This window comes from Leptonychotes weddellii, chromosome 5, assembly GCF_054177405.1.
Source record: "Leptonychotes weddellii isolate Sample4059 chromosome 5, ASM5417740v2, whole genome shotgun sequence".
Lineage (NCBI taxonomy): Eukaryota > Metazoa > Chordata > Mammalia > Carnivora > Phocidae > Leptonychotes > Leptonychotes weddellii.
Window position 1 is genome coordinate 103,010,501 of NC_138373.1, and position 22,106 is coordinate 103,032,606.

Consider the following 22,106-nt stretch of genomic DNA (forward strand, 5'->3'; position numbering starts at 1 on the left):
CTCAATCCCGGAACCCTGGGATCATGACCTGAGCTGAAGGCAGATGCTTAACCGACTGAGCCACCCAGGCGTCCCCCAAATCTGTTTTAAAATTTGCCCCTAAGAAAGTCTGAAATACCGAATACTAAAAAACATATAACTTAACTGTTTTCCCCCTACGGTTAAAAAAAAAGTTTGAATTTGAAATACTTCTTATAAAATTCCCCTATAGAGAACAAAGGTCCTCAAAATTATTTCACTGATTTCAGAGCTGTGTTCAACATTGCAAAGGTCTCCCTAAAATTAATTATAAGGTTTAAAGAGGAATGTTTTTGAACAGTCCTCTAATTCATCCTCTCTTTTTACCTCTGCTTCCCTATATAAATAAAATCAAAGGAAGCATTAAAGTAGGAAAAGAACTCTCATAGAGGGAACCAGAAGTGTTTGCATGGTAACAACTGGTTAAATAAATGTGAACAGGAATGTTTAAGTTGACTGGCAAAATTCACAGCAAGGTAGTCAGGGGTCGCTCTTGCCAAACAGGGAAGAATCAAACACCTCCACCCCGATTTAGACCCGGCTGCCCCAAAACCTCCACCAAAGCCCATGTAAGGAGCTAAGTCCTTAAACACTGACCAAAAACTGTTCTCTGGGAAAAAAATAAAATAGAGATTATAATAAATTAAATAAAATAAAGTTGACTGGCAAAGCCACCTCTTCTCCCTCTTGGTGCTTCCCTCAGCCAATTTATCAGTGCCAGCAACATGCTTGTGACACAGTCAAAACTGCCAAATGCAGAGATGTAGGCTTTAGAAAGTGATATCCGAGTTGTTTATTTGAGAATAACAAGGAGCTGTGATAAAAAGAAAAATTCCATTTGTCCTGAAGAAAATGTAAAAATTTCCGGATCCTTCTAAAATCCTTTTCCCTAAAAGTCTCCTTTATGGCTAAAGTACTTGATATTTCTATTAAACCATTATTATTAATCTAACACCTATGTCGTATAAGATGTTCTTCATGAAAGTAAGCTCCTATCCTGGATGACCGGGAGTCAACAAAACTCTGAATTATTCAAGTGGTTTGAACAGGGCTAATTGTTTTCTGAACCCTATGTATTTTAATAAGGAAAATTACTAGCCACTTTTTTTTTTTTTTTTTTTAATAAGAGATTATTGGGCGCCCGGGTGGCTCAGTCGTTAAGCATCTGCCTTCGGCTCAGGTCATGATCCCAGAGTCCTGGGATCGAGTCCCACATCGGGCTCCCTGCTCAGCGGGAAGCCTGCTTCTCCCTCTCCCACTCCCCCTGCTTGTGTTCCTGCTCTCACTGTCTCTGTCAAATAAATAAATAAAATCTTAAAAAAAAAAAAAAGAGAGAGATTATTGCTTTCTGTTTTCCATTCCAGGTCAATAAAAAAGTACCATTTTCTGAGTCATTCCATTGAGGATGTCAATCTCATTAGTTCCAAAACTCAATTTGCCCCCACTGGGAATGAGGGGGAAAGAAACAGCTTAGAAAAGCCATGTGAACCAATTACTAGTAATGGAATTGAAATGGTAATCAAAACTCCCAACAAACAAAAGTCCAGGACCAGATGGCTTCACAAGTGAATTCTACCAAACATTTAAAGAACAGTTAATACCGGGGTGCCTGGGTGGCTCAGATGGTTAAGCGTCTGCCTTCGGCTCAGGTCATGATCCCGGGGTCCTGGGATCGAGTCCCGCATCGGGCTCCCTGCTAGGCGGGGAGCCTGCTTCTCTCCCTCTGCCTCTTTCTCTCTCTCTGACTTTCATGGATAAAAAAAAAAGAACAGTTAATACCTAGTTTTCTCAAACTATTCCAAAATACAGAAGAGGAAGGAAAACTTCTAATTTCATTCTACAAGGTTAGCATAACCCCACAATACCAAAACCAAAGATACTACAAAACAAAACACTTCAGGGGCACCTGGGCTCAGTCAGCTAAGCATCCAGCTCTTGATTTCAGCTCAGGTCAAGATCTCAGGGTCATGAGATCAAGCCCCATGTTGGGCTCTGTGCTCAGCGGGGAGTCTGCATGAGATTCTCAATATCTCCCTCTCCCTCTGCCCCTACCCTGACCCACTCTCTCTTTCTCAAATAAATCTTAAGAGAGAAAGAAAGAAAGAGAGAAAGAAAGAAAGAAAGAAAGAGAGAAAGAAAGAAAGAAAGACTACAGGCCAACATCCCTGATGAATATAGATGCAAAAACCCTCAACAAAATATCAGCAAACCAAATTCAACAATACATTAATAGGATCATTCATCATGATCAAGTGGGATTTATTTCAGGGATGCAAAGGTGGTTCAATATCTATGAATCAATGTGCTGTACCATATTAACAAGAGGAAGGATAAAACCATACAATCATCTCAATAGATGCAGGAAAAGCATTTGACAAAATAGGACATCTGTTCATCATAAAAACTCAACAAAGTGGGTATAGAATGAACATAATTCAACATAATAAAGGCCATATATGACAAATCCACAGCTAACATCATACTCAATAGTAAAAAGCTGAAAGCCTTTCCTCTAAGATCAGGAACAAGACAAGGACATCCACTCTCACCACTTTTATTCAACATAGTACTGGAAGTCCTAGCTGCAACAATCAGAGAGAAATAAAGGCATTCAAATTGGTAAAGAAGTAAAACTGGCACTATTAGCAGATGACAGGATATTATATACAGAATATCCTAAAGACCCCAGCAAAAAACTATTACAACTAAGAAATGAATTCAGTAAAGTCGCAGGATACAAAATTAATACAAAGAAATATGTTGTGTTTCTATACACTAAAATAAAGTAAAAGAAAGGAAAATTAAGAAAACAATCCCACTTAAAATTCCACCAAAAAGAATAAAATATCTAGGAATAAATTTAAGCAATGAGGTGAAAGACCTGTACTCTGAAAACTACAAGACATTGATAAAACAAATTGAAGATGACACAAACAAATGGAAAGATTCACCAACGCTCATGGGTTGGAAGAATTAATATTGTTAAAATGTCCATACTATCCAAAGCAGTCTATAGATTCAATGAAATCCCTAACCTAACCCTTTGAATCTGTATTTTTGTATCCTTTGGGTAAGTAACTAGTAGTGCAACTGCTGGGTCTTAAGGGAGTTCTATTTTTAACTTTTTGAGGAGCCCCCATACTGTTTTCCAGAGTGGCTACACCAGTTTGCATTCCCACCAACAGTGCAAGAGGGTTCCCCTTTCTCCACATCCTCGCCAACACCTCTTATTTCCTGTGTTGTTAATTTTAGCCATTCTGACTGGTGTGAGGTGATATCTCCTTATAGTTTTGATTTGTACTTCCCTGATGACGGTATTGGCACAAACAGAGACACATGGTTCAATGGAACAGAACAGAAAACCCAGAAATGAACCCACAACTATATGGTCAATTTATCTTCAACAAAGCAGGAAAGATTATCCAATGGAAAAAAGACGGTCTCTTCAACAAATGGTGTTGGGAAAACTGGATAGCCAACATGCAAAAGAATGAAACTGGGCCACTTTCTTACACCATACACAAAAATAAACTCAAAATGATTTAAAGACCTAAATGTGAGATCTGAAACCATAAAACTCCTAAAAGAAAATATAGGAAGTAATCCCTTGGACATCTGGCCTTAGCAACATAGTTATGGATATAACTCAGGCAAGGGAAGCAAAAGCAAAATAAACTACTGGGACTATACCAAAATAAAAAATTTTTCTTTTTTTAAAGATTTTATTTATTTATTTGACAGAGAGATACACAGCGAGAGAGGGAACACAAGCAGGGGGAGTGGGAGAGGGAGAAGCAGGCTTCCCGCGGAGCAGGGAGCCCGATGCGGGGCTCGATCCCAGGACCCTGGGATCATGACCTGAGCCTAAGGCAGACGCTTAATGACTGAGCCACCCAGGCGCCCCTCTTTTTTTTAAGATTTTATTTATTTATTCATGAGAGAGAGAGAGAGGCAGAAGGAGAAGCAGGTGTGGGGCTTGATCCCAGGACCCTGGGACTACGACCTGAGCCGAAGGCAGATGCCTAACCAACTGAGCCACCCAGGTGCCCCCACACAAAATAAAAAGCTTTTGCACAGCAAAGGAAAACATCAACAAAACAAAAAGGCAACCTACAGAAAGGGATAAGATATTTACAAATGATATATCTGATAAGGGGTTAATATCCAAAATATATAAAGGACTTCTAAAACTGAAAACAAATTAAAAAATTCTGATTAAAAATGACAGAGAACGCGAATAGACATTTTTCCAAATACGTACAGATGACCAACAGACACATGAAAAGATGCTCAACATGACTAATCATCAGTGAAATGCAAATCAAAATCATAATGAGCTATCACTTCATATCAGTGAGAATGGCAAGTATCAAAGACAAGAAACATGGGGTGCCTGGGTGGCTCAGTTGGTTGGGCGACTGCCTTCGGCTCAGGTCATGATCCTGGAGTCCTGGGATCGAGTCCCACATCGGGCTCCCTGCTCAGCGGGGAATCTGCTCCTCCCTCTGACCCTCCCCCCTCTCATGCTCTCTCTATCTCAGTCTCTCTCTCAAATAAATAAATAGAATCTTTAAAAAAAAAAAAAAAAAGACAAGAAACAAGTGTTTATGACGATGTGGAGAAAAGAGAACCCTTGGGCTCTGTTTGTGGGAATGTGAACTGGTGCAACCACTGTAGAAAACAGTATGGAGATTCCTCAAAAAACTAAAAATAGAAATATCATATGATCTGGTATTTCCACTACTGGGCATTTACCCAAAGAAAATGAAAACATTAATTCAAAAAGATATATGCACCCCTAGGTTTATTGCAGAATTATTTATAATAGACAAGATATGGAAGCAACCCAATTGTGTATAGATAGATAAAAGGATAATGAAAAAGTGATAAATACACACACACACAAGACTATTACTTAGTCGTAAAAAAGAATGACATCTTGCCATTTGTGACAACCCAGATGAACCTAGAGGATATTATGCCAAGAGAAATAAGTCAGAGAAAGACAAATACCATATGATTTCAGTTATATGTGGAATCTAAAAAGCAAAACAAACAAATGAACAGACTCTTAAATATAGACAACAAACTGATGGTTATCAGAGTGGAGGTGGGAGGGAAGATAGGCAAAATAGGTGAAAAGGGATTAAGAGGTGCAAACTTCCAGTTACCAAATAAATAGATCATGGAGATGAAAAGTACAGCATAGGGAATATAGTCAATAATACTGTAATAACATTATATGGTGACAAATGGTAACTCCACTTACCAGTGGTAAGCATCCCATAATGTATAGAATTGTCAAATCACTGTTGTACACCTGACACTAAGGTAACATTGTATGTCAACTATAATAATTAGTTTTTTAAAAAGCCATGTGAATTTCTAAATTATTCTTGAGGATGTTAAGTTTAGAATTTTTAAAATTTAGGTATAAGTGTATCCTATTTTTCTCTTATGAAAATGAATTTGACATAAAATGAAGAAAAGATAGGTTTGAGGACTGATTACACCTACTTCTGCGAAGAAGCAAAGTGAAAAGTCCCTGTGGAGTCAGTTTAAGAAAAAAGTCTCAAAAAAAAAAAAAAGAAAAGAAAAAGAAAAAAGTCTCGAAATTCTAATCTTCACTACCTAAGTAGAGAATGTCTTCAGCCAAAAGCCACACAAACACGCCCAGTTCATAAAGTACAAACAGTACTCCTATTGTATCATGCACTTAATACACAACAGGGCTTCTGTATGTGTGTGTCTCTTTCTCACTCTAGCACAATGGCCATTAAGATACCAACTTAGGCTGTTCTTCATTTTACTGACTTTATATACCATAGAATAATCTCAAAATTGGGAGAATCTTGCTTAATCTACCAGAGACCACAATTTCAACTCAACATCAAGCCTGTGGTTTCTCACCTGAGCTGGACTTCTGAGAATCTATGTTTTAGAGTTGAAAGAAAAACCTGACGTTGAGAACATCTAATGATAAAAAAGAAGAATAAGAAAATGTTAAGCAGCAAGGAGGGAGGGAGTCAGATATGGGGAGAAAGAGGACAGTTGATAATGAAACTGGCTGCCTGGGTGTCAAAGACGATAACAGCCGGGAGAAATGTGGCCAGGCTGTCAAGAAGTACTGATCTCTTAGACAAAAATATCACTCATCAACCAGACTTCAGAATTAGAAGGGCCTGATACCTACTAAACAGAACACTTTCTCTGCCCATTGCTGAGGCTTAACCAGCACACCTCTTTGGCTGCTGACATGTCAGGGGCACTAAGTCTTGCTTCTATATAGCTTGGTCTTTGCTCCTCTCAGTTCTCATACAGAGAACTTCCTCTGATTTCCTCCTGATCAGAGGTATATAGCAGCATGTTTCCCTTTGGGAGAACCAACCTGGCCTCCCGACCTGACACATCAATCCCAGAACACAACTCCAAGCTCTGTGAACAATTTCAGAGACCCTTTATATTGAAATAAGACAGTCTATTAAACCAACTTATACCCACTCATGCCTCAGAAAAAATGTTTTGCCCTCATACTTGCTTGAGTAATTAAATGTGAAGAATGATTATTATTAGACTACATTCAACTCATTTATTCCAATGACACATATTGGTCTCTCGGATGTAGCCTGGCCTTAACAATTTGAGTACAAATTTTCCTCGACATGTCTTTTCTTAAAGCAAAGAAAAATTATAAGTACAGACAGACAACACTTACTACAAGATTCTCTGACTGCATATATGCCTCCTTTTGCTCTTTGGAGCCTGTTAAAATCTTTTTTTTTTTTTTTTTAAAGATTTTATTTATTTATTTGAGAGAGAGAGAATGAGAGACAGAGAGCATGAGAGGGAGGAGGGTCAGAGGGAGAAGCAGACTCCCTGCCGAGCAGGGAGCCCGATGCGGGACTCGATCCTGGGACTCCAGGATCATGACCTGAGCCGAAGGCAGTTGCCCAACCAACTGAGCCACCCAGGCGCCCCTGGAGCCTGTTAAAATCTTAATAATTAACTTGTAGTCTTCTCCTTTCATTACCTAGGAGTTTTAACAGACACTTGATCATCAGTGATAAATGGGACCAAAACAAACAAAAATAACCCATCCAAGACGACCTACTAGCAATAAGCACAAAGAAAAGACCCTAACTTCCCAAATTTAAGTTTTTACTGGAAACTTTGATCCTTACATTAAAAAAAATGTAAGTTATTCTAGACTTAAAAGTGGAAGAGGAATTAGACAATAAATGTATTTTTATCATTCCCAGCCAAATGTTTTAATATTCCATTCTGATGTTATTATAGTTTATAATACAAACAATGTTGCATTTTATCCATGATATTCCTGATGATAGCTGAAGGGCTGTTCTTTGTGTCTCCACGGGCCAATAAATGTTAATTGTTCCATATATGTTTGTTAAATTATCAAAAGAATAAATGTCATCTGATGAGTGAGACAACAAGAGTCAATGTTTTCCAAATTCTTATATTCTGCACATCCAAATGCTCCCTGCCTTCTTTTCCAAAATATTTTATTCAAACCAGAGACTCAGATGACAAAGATGACAACAATACTAGGGCAAAATGCTTCCCTTTTGCCTCAAACACTCAACTCTTTGAAGATGTCACTCCCCTTCCTCTTTATTCAGGCACAAGTAAAGAGATTCCAAGAAGACACTGTACTCTCAACAAACCCAACATCCAACTTTCAACCCTATGGAACTACTAAACTATCTCATTCCAAAGCTAAATAAGTGAACTTAAAGCATCCATACTTCACCCAAATCGGGCCAGCATACTGCTGCAGTAAGCGATGCTCTTTTTCATAAATTCAGAGTTTCTCATTTTGTGATTATGCTATGTGTATAAACAGCAGCTTTCATGGAAGGGAAGAATCAGAAGACAGAAGTCTTCCAGTAGTGCCTTCCAGATAACAAGAAAACTTGAGACTTTTAAGCTCATAGAAAGGGTATATATCTGTCAGCAGACATTTGTATTTGTGTATATGAAGAGAAGGCAAGGAATAAAGATGTCTGACTCCACAGCACCCACTCAAAAGATGCTACTTTATGGATCCATTCTCTGACCTCTAACCCTCACTTCCCTGAGTCAAAACTGAAATAAAGCTGCTTAGTAGTTGCTCTATAGAGTAATCCAAGGAACCACTGCTGAGATCCTAACAGTAAAGATTAGATTCATACCAAGCTTCCCCATTCACTAACAAGAAGTGCTGCCAGGCTGCCCAGAAATTCCCCTCCCGAGTCCCACAGCCATCCCGGAAACATGAGAAACCAAGTATGCTGCAATCGTGGCCTTTTTGGTATTGGATCCAAAACAAACTGTGCCTAGCCTAAGACTGTAAATGAAGTATTTTCTGATGAAAAACTAAACAAAGAAGTTCTGAGGTTTCATTACCCAACACAGCTATCACAGGCATACCTAGTATAGAGATAGTTTCCAACCTTATTTAATGGTAAAAATAAACACCCAGTAGAAAGCCTCTAATCATGTGGAATTATACTATACCTTCAGGTCAACATTACTGCCGTAGATGGAAAACAAGGCCCTAAGGGTTCTTTCACAATAGGCTCCGGATTCTGAGCAAAAATTAAATAAGTAGTAATGTCAGAATTCTTCAGTTAGGAATCTTTAGGGGAAGGAAGGCACAGATAAGCAATACAAACTCCTACAGGCCAATAACTGTTCTAAACACCTTATGTGTATTGTTACTTTATACTCACCAACAACCCTGTAAGTCTGATATTATCAATCCCCATTTTAAGTCCCTGGAAACAAAAGAACCAAGAGGCTAAGCAACTTGCTCAAAGGGTTACACAGCCAAGAAGTGGTGCAAACTGGTAGGCCTTCGATTTCACAGGAGTCAAGGTAAACAGTGCCCCCGGTTTCACCAATATTCACTAAAATTAATGGCCAGCAAAAGTTTCTGGAAGCCTATCTGCCCTTGCCTCTCCTTCCACAGAATTTTCCTTTTGTTTTCCACTTTAAAGATATGCCACGTTCCTTTAACTTCACAGCACTCCTCTGAAGGCAATAGACAATATGAAAATATGTTCATTTTATGCATAGGAAAACTTGAGCCCAAGTTTCTTAACTTCTCCCTTAAGGAAGCTCTTTGAAATCCTCGGATACATGAAGTGGGGTCTTGGGGGGAATCAAAAGTGGAAAGGAATCCAAAGACGGAATATCAAAATACAAGCGACAGCTTTAAAAGTAGGGATACAGGAAACCCAACAGTCGGAGAGCATCCACCCCACTTACACACCCTGTGCTACAGTGCCCCCTGTAATAGTACCTGGAGCCTGGCAGGCGCACAAACAGCCCTAAAACCAATCTACACACGAGTACTCAGCGGCCTCCCCAGGCCCTGCACTGGAAAGCGCTCCACGGATGTCGGCTGCACTAAAGTGAACTTTATTGTTGGAGAGGTGCGGCGGGAGGCCCAGGGAGCGGGCGCGGGCCCAGAGCTCTGCAGATAAGGAGGAGGGTGCCGGGACCTTGCCCTGTGCCCGTCGCCTCCTCCGCGGCGTGAAGCGGGTTAGCGCACCCTCGGTCACGGGTTCCGGCGCGGCGGCAGGTCCAACCGGGCGTTCGGCCATTTCTCCCAGGCCTCGGCGGGGAAGGGACGAGGCCCCCACAACCTCAGGCGTCCGCTTCCCGCGCCCCCCACCCCCGCTCTCCGTCTTCCTTCGAAGAATGCGGCTCCGTCTGGCCCCCCGCGCCTTAGGCCCTCCCGGCCCGCACCGCCCCTCGCTGTTCCGCACGACGCCCCGCGCACCCCATACTGGCCCCGGCGCCTGCTCCCTCGCCCACCCTCTAGCCGCCCTGCGCCCTCCCGGCCCGCCTAGGGAAAGCGGCGCGTTCGCGTGACCCCTAACCTTGCCTGCCCGCCGCCTTACCCGCTCCGCAACCACCTGACAAGATGCCCTCGCGCTGGCATCTCCATATCCCCGGAGCTAGAGCCAAGCGGGCCAACCCCCACACGCCCCGCGATTGGCCAACAGGACGGCAGTTGCACATTCCTATTGGCTGGATTCCTCGTATTCCCCGTAGCTGCGGGCGCGCGTGGCCAGCTGACGGCGTCCCGAGGCTCCGCCCGCCCCCGGGTCAGGCTGGAGGCGGGGCCACAGCGGCCTCGGCGGGAGGTGCCTCCAGTGGAGCCTTTGGCTTGCGTGGGTCCTACTCGCGGAGTGCGGATTCGGAAGTTCCCACGGCGGGGGCGCTCCCGGGACACTTAAATTTCCTACCGTAGTTAGCCGCTGCCTCACATTAGATACTGGCAGTCGAGCCCCTTTTTTTCTGTAGACATTGCTCTACGAGGTACGGCTCCACTATATAAAGTTTAGCCAACCCGGCAGGACCGTCTCCTCTCGTCCCTGGAGTCACATCATAGTATCTGCAGCCTCACCAAAAGCAAGCCACACCTGGGAGGAACCGCGGAACATCAGCTAGTGCGGCCAGTGCTACCGCATCGGGTGCCCTACTGCCATCCTACCTGTCTGTCTCGCTTCTTGCCCCAGGCTTTATCTCTATCTACCTAAAAGCAAACCCGCTCCAGCCCCAGCCTCAACCTCACGCGCCAGTCTTTCCCTGAAGATAATGGCCAGACTAGTAGCGCTTTAGAGGGAAGAAAAATGGTCTGACAAGCCACCCTCACTTTCTACAATGTCCTTTAGAGCATCCAGAAACATTCTTAGACAGCCCCCTACAGCTTACATTAAAGATAACCGAGCTTATTTGACCAAATTGTAGACCTAGAAAGGAAAAGCATCAACCCCTCCAACTTCTTTCTTCATGTAAAAACTGCTAGGAGAAAATTTTATTAGATAGCAAAAAGAGTCCAAGAGAGGATGATAGGAGAGTGAACTGCAAAAAGAAAAATCCAAATCAAGTACAAAGTAAAAAACTCAGGGACAAAAAAAGTGGGCCGAGCATCGTCAGTTATCTGATACAGGCTGGTTTCCATACAGAATTTCTCCTGGAGAGAAAAAAAACACACACAATAATTAGTTCTGACAATCTCTCAACAAAACACCTGGGTAGTTTCAGCAAGACTTGATGAAGTCCCTCCAGACCAGAACCCTTCCTTTGGGAACCTCTGCTGCAACTAGAAAGTAAAATGGCTGGAGCCATTCTTGTCACCCTTCCAGGTCTGCTCAGCTGAGCAATCTCCTTGGGCTTTTGTATAGTTGCTGGCTACTTACTGAGCTCACAGTGTGGAGCTTCCTCCATCTTAGGTCGCTTCTTCATTGGACCGACTGGATTTGACTTCCCAGTGTCGGCTCCTGCCTCTATATATGCAGACAAGTGCGCCTCCCTTGGTTAGATAAGGGCACTTTGGGCTGCCCTGAGCAACACCACATTGGTAAAGACAACCGCGGCGAGTTTCAAGAGGCAAGCCACACCTTCAAAGCCTGATCAAATTTCACCTTTGACCTGCCATGAAAAGGGAAGCATCATATATCGGCCACTCCTGGATATTAAAGAAAGAAAACTTTTATTCTAAGATTACATCTTTGATCCGTTTGGCAGGAGCTGGAGGCCGGCCTGTGAGTGCCAGTGGACGAAAGGGGTGGAGGAAAAGGAATTGCGTTCCTTCAGGATGCCACTCCCCTTAGTGTGAAGCCAGTCTGGGCACTTGTACCAGGCTAGCATGTGTGCTAGGACTCTGCTCCCCTAAGGTGTGAGCTGAAACCAATTAACCCCAAGCCCGACAGTCTACTAGTATTTTCCATAGGTGTGTACAGCACTGATGCAATTATGAGGAGTCTCAGCGTGCGGGTAAAAATACCGCCTAGTCTATTCCTTGGGATCTGAGGGACCTGCTGGCATCAGCCTGGTTAATCAGTGATCCATAGGCCGACCACAAAGCCATGCAAACCCAGGACTGGGGTGCCTGATAAAAAAGAAAAAGATAAAAAACAAAACCCTGAGACTGTAGAAAAACAAATCCAGAGCAAGTCCAGAATTTCTCAATCTGGAAGGAGGGGAACTGAAAGAATGAGGAAATGATGCCTCTGGCAAATAGTTTAGTAGGCCAGCTGGAGGCACAGGTGGAAAGGAGACAGAAGGGGGAGGTGAGGAGAATGAGGTGGGATACTGGGAGCAAGAAGTGGCTGCCTTCAGAAAGTTTCCTGATAGTTTTAAAGAAAATCTGCTTAATACCATAAGAAACATATGCAAATATGTATGATAGAAAGAAATAATCTTCGAATGGAAAAGAAAGAAAAGACTAATAGATTTATATTAGTCAAAGTAGGCTTCTAGCAAATGGCTCTGCTTCCTACTCAGAACAGTCATAGGGTCAGTAGAAGGATCTATGATCTCCTGCCCTGGACCCAGATGAAGATCTCTGCACTAAAAGTCATATCTTTACAACTTGACCTGCTCCCTGTCCTTGTTCTACCTCAGACAATGTCTCTAATATAGAGCTGCCTTAGATGGGGTTGGCCACCAATTTGTCTGCTTCACAGGAAAATGGAAGTTCATATGAAATCATCCACGAACTAAAATGTTGAAGGAAAAAGCCCTGTTTGAGGAATTCCAAAAATAGGAATGGATTTTACAATGAGACTCTACCACATCTCCTGTTTCCTTTCTCAGCAGTTTCTCCCAACATACACACTCCACTCATATATACTCCAGGTCTGCAATTCCTACTGACAACATTAATTAAATTCTTATGTATCTATATCAAACACCATATTTAACATCACAAACATGAATTATCCTCACAAGAGATTTGTAAGGCAGGAACTATATTTTGCAATTTAGGAACCTAAGTCTTAGGAAGGTTTCTTGCCTAAGTACATACACCTAGTTAGTGGTAGAGCCAGTCTTTGAACACAAATCTGTTCTTCAAGAACCAGCACTCAACTACCACACCGTACTGCCTCTATTGTGTACATCTAAAACAATTCCCTTTCATTTAAATCTAGCTCAAAAATGATCTTTCGTAACATCCTATTGTAAGTTCCCTGAACATTCCACATTACCACCCTAGCCAACTCATTTCTGTGTAGATGTTAATATGTATTTGCATCATGTGTGCCCTTTATTGAAATAGAAGACTTTTCTTTCCATACTTACCTTCTACTCACTCTCCAAGTATTCTTTTTGGTGCTTTTGTTTTCCCTGAAACAGCTGCCTGGAATTTAACTCTTCCCACCCCTCCCCTTCCTTATCTGGAAAACATCATCATTATTGTTATTATTATTATTATTTAATCTTCCCTTAAAATATACCCCCCCCCGACTCCTCCAGGCAGTATTAGCCCTACATTTTGTCTTCTACCCAAGGACCTCTTATTTTACTCTACCACTGGCTCATTCTGTGTATATTTGAGAGCCTACTATGTGCTAGGCATACATGGGGTGGTACAGATACAAGCACAAATAAGATAAGCATAGCCCCTTACCGGGTTATTGTTTTTGTACATTCTTCTTCTCCCACTAAATTGTAAGCTTCGGGGTGCCTGGGTGGCTCAGTCGTTAAGCGTCTGCCTTTGGCTCAGGTCATGATCCCAGGGTCCTGGGATCAAGCCCTGCATCGGGCTCCCTGCTGGGCGGGAAGCCTGCTTTTCCCTCTCCCTCTCCCCCTATTTGTGTTCCCTCTCTCACTGTCTCTCTCTCTGTCAAATAAATAAAATCTTTAAAAATAACAATAATAAATTGTAAACTTCTCAATAGGGGTGATTATCTTATCTTTGTACATCTGCTGCTAACAAAGGCCAAATATATGGGAGGTGTTTCATAAATGTATGAATTAGCCCACTTTTTTTTTTTTTTACAGATTTTATTTATTTATTCATGAGAGACAGAAAGAGAGAGAGAGGCAGAGGGAGAAGCAGGCTCCCAAGGAGCAGGGAGCCCGATGCGGGACTCGATCCCAGAACTCTGGGATCATGACCTGAGCCGAAGGCAGATGCTTAACCATCTGAGCCACCCAGGCGCCCCTAGCCCACTTTTTAATATGTTATGGCTGACATGTTGCCTGACAGGGCATTACAAAATAATAATTAGGATATATCTGTTTCTATTTATGTATCTATTTCTAAAGTTGAGTCTTACCAATCCTAAAAATATTCCTCCCTTGACTTCTGTTAGCCTTGTAAGGCTATTCCTGTGATAAACGCTGGAATGCACAGGCAGGACCCCCTTTGAGAATGAAGGACTTAGGACTCCAGCTGTTTGAAGTGGGAATGCTGCTGGCAGATGGCCCTCAGCTGTCCTGTCATGCGCCTTTCTCAGGCAGCCCACGATGAATGACTGATTTACGTGGGAGTATAAAGATTCAGCCTTCTCATCCCAACGAGGGACAGCTCTGAAGGTTGGCTGAGCCTTTGTCCTATGTCACAGCCCAGCTTCTCCTTCTGTGCAGATTTGCTTCCTTCCCTTCCCTTACTGGTGATCTCAAGATCACTTCCTAATAAACCCGCTACCTCCATCTGAGTTGGCTTCTCTTCTTAATTCTTCCTGTAACCCAAAATCAGTGTTTCTGAAAAAGTGATCTGCACTCACTCTACTTCCTGAACACTCGTTTATTTTTCCACCCTTTGTGATCCACCCTTGAAATTACTTTCTTGTTAGCTAAGTGATATCATCATTGGCCACCTATGGTCAGAACCCACAAACTCTTCAGCTCTTGCCACATTCGAAATGTTGTACCACTCCTCTTCCAGCTCTTTCTTTCTTTGGAATCCATCATGCTCTGTTTGCTGGGTAGTTCTGTTTTGTTTCGTTTAAAGATTTATTTTAGAGAGAGAGAGAAGAAAAGAGCATGAGCAGGAGAAGCAGAGGGAGAGGGAGAGAGAACCTCAAGCAGACTCTGCACAGAGCCTGACACAGGGCTGGATCTCACAACCCTGAGATCACAACCTGAGCCAAAACCAAGAGTCAAACGCTTGATTGACTTCGCCAGCCAGGCGTCCCTAGTTCTCCTATTTGGATTGCTCTTGCTCGACTTTCTTCAACTGCTGTTTTTCTCCTCTTTCCTCCTACTCCTTAAATGTAGGCATTCCTTGGTTTCAATCCTTAGTCCTCTAACTCTACCTAATCTCAGCAACTTCAATGTAATAGTACCAGGACCCACCCAGCATTAGAGACATTTGTGGGACAGGTTGGAATAATGGAAAGAACAACCTCTTAAGAGTAAAGTAGACCTGGGTTCCAGGTCTCACCAGCTGGGAAACCATGGATATGTTATTAAATCTTTGTGTTTCATTTCTTTATCTGAACTGGGTATGATACCAACCTCATAAGGATGCTCCCTCTATGTTTTTGTTCCCCAAATGTACCAATGTTCTTTCTTGCCTCCCCATCTTTTCACATGCTGTGCTTCTGTTGGAACATTCTTGGTTTATGCATCCTTCACCTGGCTAACTCCTACTCACCACTGAGGTCTTACTTTAAATGCTTCTTCCTCCAAAATCCTTCCATGAGCCCAGGTCTGAGTGAGGCCTGTCTTCTATGTAGTCCTATGATGCACTATGCTGTATTCTTCCCTTTTCCATAGCACTACCCCACTGAATTGTTTTCACGGTTTGTATTTCTCCTTGAGAGCCAGGACTTTGTCATGTTCACTGGTGTATCCTCAGGGAGGACTTCAAGGCTATGGTCACATCACTTCATAGCCATGGCACCATTTCACCTTCTTGACAGTGATTCCCAAAGGCCGTTATTCCCTGCACCCTCTTTTCCCGAGCTACAACTGCCTCTTGGACTTTCTCCCTGGTTGTCCAGTTAGAAAGTCAACATTCCTAACTATCCTCCTTTTTATTCAAACCAGGTTTTCTTACAATTTCCCTACATTCCCAGTATTTGGGACTTAAAAATTGAAAGTCATCATGGATTCCTCATCCTCCCTCACATATAATAATGCCAGTTACTGTTGCCTACCTGCACAAGGTCAATTGTCCCCTTCTATTTCAACTGCTACCTTTTTGCTTGGGCCTCCACAGCGCTGACCTCAACAGCCTCAATTTCCCCAATCAACCTGACCATTTCTCTTCCCCACTTAGAAACTTCCTATTGCCTGCAGAGTAAAGAAGGAAAGGGGAGGTCATATTAACTGAGTGCTACTTCATGCCATGTGGAGGATGTTTTACACACATACCACATTTAAATACGGAATAGACTTCATCTGACAATCCAAGTTCCTCACACCATGGTTTCAGCCTTCTTTCCACCTCATCTTCTATTTCTTCACCATGCAAACCCTTCATTCCAATTGAATTTCATATTCTTTCTTTCCCAAACATTTTGCCTGACCCTACGCTCTGGCTCCTTCTGTTACCTCCACTCGCAGTTCTAGTATCCACTTTTCAAGACCTAACTCAAATGCTACCTACTCCTTAAAGCCTTTCCTGGTTCTCACAGGATGTGACTTCTACTGCTCCTGAACCTTTATGGGGTTTTTTTGGGCTCATATTTTTCCTTTTATTAATTATTTGAGTTTATTCTCTAATTTCTGTCACTAGATTATGAGTGTCATATAGCTATACATACTTTATTTTTTTTTTTAAGATTTTATTTATTTGACAGAGAGAGACACAGCGAGAGAGGGAACACAAGCAGGGGGAGAGGGAGAGGGATAAGCAAGCTTCCCGCAGAGCAGGGAGCCCGATGTGGGACTCGATCCCAGGACCCTGGGATCATGACCTGAGCTGAAGGCAGTCGCTTAACCAACTGAGCCACCCAGGCGCCCTATACGTACTTTATTTTATATCATTCACTGCACCTAGCAATATACTTAGCACATCCTTAGCACTCAATAAACATTTCTTATATTGAACTTTAGCTTGGATTTGACTTTACGTATATATAACCTGTAACAGTGCTTTTCAAACTGGGTTTCAATCCATCTTATTGAATGATGAAATGCATTTAGTGGGTCACAATCAGAATTTTTAAAAAATGAAATAGGAAACATCAAAGACTGTCACAAGTACTAAGGCAGGTATTGCTTCGTTAAACTTCAATAATGTGTGTGTAGTTTCTTACCATAGCAGTCAAAAAAGGTGGAAAAACACCACTGTAATACATATGCATTATTTCAGTCAGCTGATTACAAGCTCCTTGATGAGAGGAAGCAGATCTGGCAAACCCTAATCTTACAATCAGTGAGAGCCAACCCCCTACTCTGAGTCCCATTCATACCAGGAAGCTGCCCTAGGAAGTAAAACAGGGACTCAAGGCAAACAGCAAAGTCCTGTCTTTAAGTGAGCTTCTCTTGTATTAAGAGAGACAAAAAAATAAATTCATGAAGAACCCTACAAATACTTGAGCAGATGAAGAGCTATACAATAGGCCTGGGATTTAGAGCCAGAAGACCTACATTAGAGTTCTTGCTCTGCTGTTTATTAGCTGTGTGATGCTGAATGAACTGCTTGATTTCTCCGAGCTTCAGTTTGACCAACTAAAAGAGTAACATATATCCCGCCTCACATAATTGTGTTAAAATGAGGTTCTAGGGGCGCCTGAGTGGTCAGTCGGTTAAGTGTCTGCCTTTGGCTCTGGTCATGATCTCCAGCTCATGGGATCAAGCTCTACGTTAGGCTCCCTGCTCAGCGGGGAGTCTGCCTCTCCCTCTGCCCCTGCTCCTCCCCCACATCGTGCATGTGGCACGCGTGCTCTCTCTCTCTCTCAAATAAATAAATAAAATCTTTTTTATTTTTATTTTTTTTTAAAGATTTTATTTATTTACCCGACAGAGAGCACAAGCAGGGGGAGCAGGCAGCGGGAGAGGGAGAAGTAGATTCCCCGCCAAGCAGGGAGCCCGATGCGGGGCTCGATCCCAGGACCCTGAGATCATGACCTGAGCTGAAGGCAGACGCTTAACTGACTGAGCCACCCAGGCGCCCCTGGGTCCTAGTTCTAACTCTGTCTCTTACCATGAGATTCTGGGCATATTATCTAAGCTTTCCAACTATCAAGGATAATAGTACCTACCTTATGGGTTGTTGTGACACGACATAATTCATATACTGCAGATGGCCCAGGAATTCCTTTTTTTTAGATTTTATTTATTTATTTGAGACAGAATGAGAGAGAGAGAGCACATGAGAGGGGGGAGGGTCAGAGGGAGAAGCAGACTCCCTGCTGTGCAGGGAGCCCGATGCGGGACTCGATTCAGGGACTCCAGGATCATGACCTGAGCCGAAGGCAGTCGCTTAACCAACTGAGCCATCCAGGCGCCCCAAATAAAATCTTTTTTAAAACTTAAGTTTTATATACACACACGAGATTATTTTGTGAGGTATAAAAATGTTCAAAAATTTTAGGTAAAAACCTGCTGCATGCGTTATTCAGTAAACAAGTGAAAATTGATGTGGTACAAATTATATAGTTAAATGTGCGCTAGGGAAAAAAATAAATGTGCACTAGGCATGATTTTTGTCTTGTTTTTTGATTGTGAGTGACAGCTAGAAACCCATTCAGACTGGTTGTGCTCAAAGGGAACTGAATCACTCACATAAGTGGGAAATCCAAAGGCACATCTAGCTTTGAGCAGGGCTGGATCTGAGGACTCAAATATTGCCAAGCGACTGTCCATCTGTCTCTTTCTAACTCTCTCCCACTCTGGGCTCCGAACCAGTCCTAGCACGATTTCATTCTCAAGCCGGTTTTCCTTGTACGGTGGAACAATAGCCACCATCTGCTCTGGACTGATGTCATCCTCACAGCTTGCAGGTTAGAGTATCTCTTTCCCTACTATTCCAGCAGAAGTGTCAGGGAGGGCTCTGTCTGATACCTAGCATGGGTAGGTATCATGAGCTGAAAACAGTGCCCAGAGGTGCCTGGGACACAAACTGACCCTTAGAGCTAGGGGATGTGTTCAGCCCTACCTGAGTCACCCAGACTGAAAAAGAGATTAATGGGGAGTCTTCTGTAGGGGTGGGGTCAGAGATTCAGAATGACAGAGATTCAGAATGACCAAGTTTCTAAAGCTGAATAGAATTAGTTTCGAAAGACCTCATGGTTTCTTTTGTTTAACTTCACAATACAACAGAAATTGGACCCGGGGGAAGGTCAGTAAATGGTGCTAGTGGGGTTAATGAGCCATGTACCACAGTGAATACCAAGACTGGTGGTAGAGGTCCTGGGTGACCCTACCAACGCTGGGTGGGGAGAACTTCCCTCTAGTTTTCTTACCTCTGTCCTTTTGCTCTAATTGCTGTGGACGTGCCAGGCAGCACAAAGTGGTTCCTGAGGGTGGTTCCTGCTGATGCTGGGTAAAGGTCCCTTATCCAAAGTCAAGGACTAACACAAAGGAAGAATTCCTCTGATCTCAGTCTTTAGCAAGGGTTATGGTTATGTCCCCTGGAAGAAGAAAAGCTTGGGGTGGGGTGTGTGTGTGTGGAGGGTGGAAGGGAGTGGGAGAAGTCAGAAAGCAAAAGACCCGCCCTCCCTAATTGATTGGTGACAGTTTCCCTGAACTTGGAACCCCTATAACCAATCCCTACTTGGCACTGCACTTCATCCAGCGATGTCCTTATCCTTGAATTGACCTGAGTTCTGGCATGTTTGATGTTAATTCTTTACTGTCCCCAGTAGCTAGACTGGTCTACCTTTTTTTTTTTGTCAGATGGATATGTCCTTTGCTTATCTGTTTATATTAATTTTTATAGAATATGAATTCTTAGACCATGTTCATGAAAAATATATTCTAAATTTAGTTCAGCGTCTACCTTAATTGCCCATTACAAGCAGGCACTGATAAAGGCTTTTTGATGATGATTATGACTGTAAATTACACTAGAAATCAAAGGCTACCTGTTGTAATTTTGAACTGCTGCTCGTCTGGAAATGCTAACCTCCTCTCTTGTAAGTCTTTTCTTGCAAACTAGTTTCCACTGGACTCAGCTGAAACCTTTCAGTTTGACGGCCAGGAGACTTAGGTTCTAATCTCAGATTCACCAACTTCCATGTGACTCTTAACATGCCTTAGTTTCACAGTCTTCTAGTGCAAGACAGAAGAAGCTCACAGGACTTGCAGGTAGGGACGAGAAATAAAATAGAGGGGGGACACCTGGGTGGCTCAGTCGGTTAAGCATCTGCCTTCGGCTCAGGTCATGATCCCAGCGTCCTGGGATGGAGTCCCGCATTGGGCTCCCTGCTCAGTGGGGAGTCTGCTTATCCCTCTCCCCCTGCTTCTGTGCTCTCTCTCAAACAAATAAAATAAAAAAGAAAGTAGATGGGGTAGATGTGGAAGGGCTTCAAAAGTAGGACACAAGGATCCTTTCAGAAGTCTCTCTCCTTCAGAGCCAGCTCTCTGAGACACACTTCTTTCTCCCTGCAAACCCAGTTCTTCTTCCAGGATCTTCAGGTTCCTGCTGTGAAGGATGAACCATCCTTGTGTATCATCTTTTGCAGAGATTCCTCTCAATGACTCCCTTTACCTCATTTTTGCCACTTGCTTCTTCTTTACAGGCCTTCAAACAGCTACTTTTCTTAGCCTGGAGATAATTTATGTTCCCATTTTGTTATTTCTAAGAGAAAGACTTAGAGGGAGGAGGAGTTCAAGATGCCTAGGGTGCCAAAGACAATTACTGAAATGAGACATGTGATAGAGTCAAATGATGAGCCCCACATGTTTCAAAGACAGAAAAGGAACAGGCAAAAATGAACTCCAGGTGAATTAAAGACCTAAAATTGTAAAACAAAACCTTCAAAATTATCTGAAGAAATATAGAATATTTTTATGATCTTAAGATAGAATTTAAAAGATCAAATTATGGGGACGCCTGGGTGTCTCAGTCAGTTGAGCGTCTGTCTTCAGCTCAGGTCATGATCCCAGGGTCCTGGGATCAAGTCCCGCATCGGGCTCCTTGCTCAGTGGGGAGCCTGCTTCTCCCTCTGCCTGCTCTGCCTGCCGCTCCCCCTGCTTGTGCTTGTTCTCTCTGACAAATAAATAAATAAAAATCTTTCAAAAATAAAAAAATTAAAAATAAAAGATCAAATTATGAAAAAGCAGAAGTTATGATAGCCAATTTTGATGAAACTGTCTATAACAAATATTAAAAACTCGTACGCAAAAGACATCTTTTTTTTTTAAGTAGGCTTCACACCCAATGTGGGGCTTGAACTCACCACCCTGAGATGAAGAGTCACGTGCTCCACCAAATGAGCCAACCAGGGGCCCCTCAAAAGGTATCTTACATAAGGTTAAAATACAAATGACAGATGAGGAGACAGGGAAAAGTATCTGCAACACACATGCATATCAGAAAAGGATTGGTTATCTAGCATCTGGAAAGGATTCCTATAAACTAATAATAACAAAAGAAAGATAAACAACCCAGTGGAAAAATGGACAAAAGGTATAAATAGATAATTATCAAAAGACATTCAAATAACCAATAACCACATAAAAATCTATTCCACCTCTCCAGTACCCAGGAAAATGCAAAGTAAACTGACAATGAGATTCATTTCACATCTATTGGATTAGCAATAATTTAAAAGTCTGACCATTTAAGTGTTGGTGAGAAACTAGGACTTGCATATTCTATAAAATTGACACAACCACTTTGGAGAGCAACTTGGCAATATTTACTCAAATCTAAAATGTATGTCCTTTGATGCAGAAAGTCTGTTGCCTTAGAGCAGCGTTTTCAATCCAAGAGTGGGTCAGGAAATCAATTTAGTGAGTCATGTCCAGCAGTTTACAAAAATGGAATAGAAAGGAAATAGAGTTCATATAACCTAAGTAGATATTACTTCACTAAACTTTTATTTCATATATGAAATGAGCCTTGAAAGAAAATGTATTTTGTACTATGAGTTATGGTTTAAAAAAAAACACTCTGAAAACACTGCTTAAGAGAAACTTTCATACATAAGAACAAGGAAATTTGTTCAATGATGTTCCCTACAAGACAGTGTTTGTAATAATGAAACATTGAAAACAACATAAATGTTTTTAGTCACAAATAGAATAACAAATTGGAGTGTATTCATGTGATGGAATATCACACACAGCAGCTAAAATTAATGAATTTGGTCTACATGGATGAATTTTGAAAACAAATTTGACGGAAATAAAAATAAATGCCACAGGAAGGGGCGCTTGGGTGGCTC

The 22,106-nt window shown here is 42.3% G+C and overlaps 1 protein-coding gene and 1 pseudogene across 5 annotated transcripts in view; both read right to left on the bottom strand.

Moving 5' to 3' along the window:
* The window catches only part of SLC11A2 (solute carrier family 11 member 2), a 38,993-nt gene extending 27,613 nt beyond the window's left edge, over nt 1-11,380 (bottom strand). The window contains exon 1 of one of the 5 annotated variants that reach the window (XM_081821675.1): nt 11,232-11,380. In XM_081821675.1, coding sequence (XP_081677801.1) covers nt 11,232-11,277 — 46 coding nt within the window. In that variant the 5' untranslated portion in view covers nt 11,278-11,380. Of the gene's footprint in view, nt 1-1,619; nt 1,764-9,905; nt 10,077-11,231 lie in introns of those variants that run through there. The other 4 variants (XM_081821674.1, XM_081821676.1, XM_081821673.1 and 1 more) reach the window with 4 other exon arrangements.
* Nucleotides 11,381-14,444: 3,064 nt separating this feature from the next.
* The window catches only part of LOC145721363 (large ribosomal subunit protein uL15 pseudogene), an 8,562-nt pseudogene continuing 900 nt past the window's right edge, over nt 14,445-22,106 (bottom strand).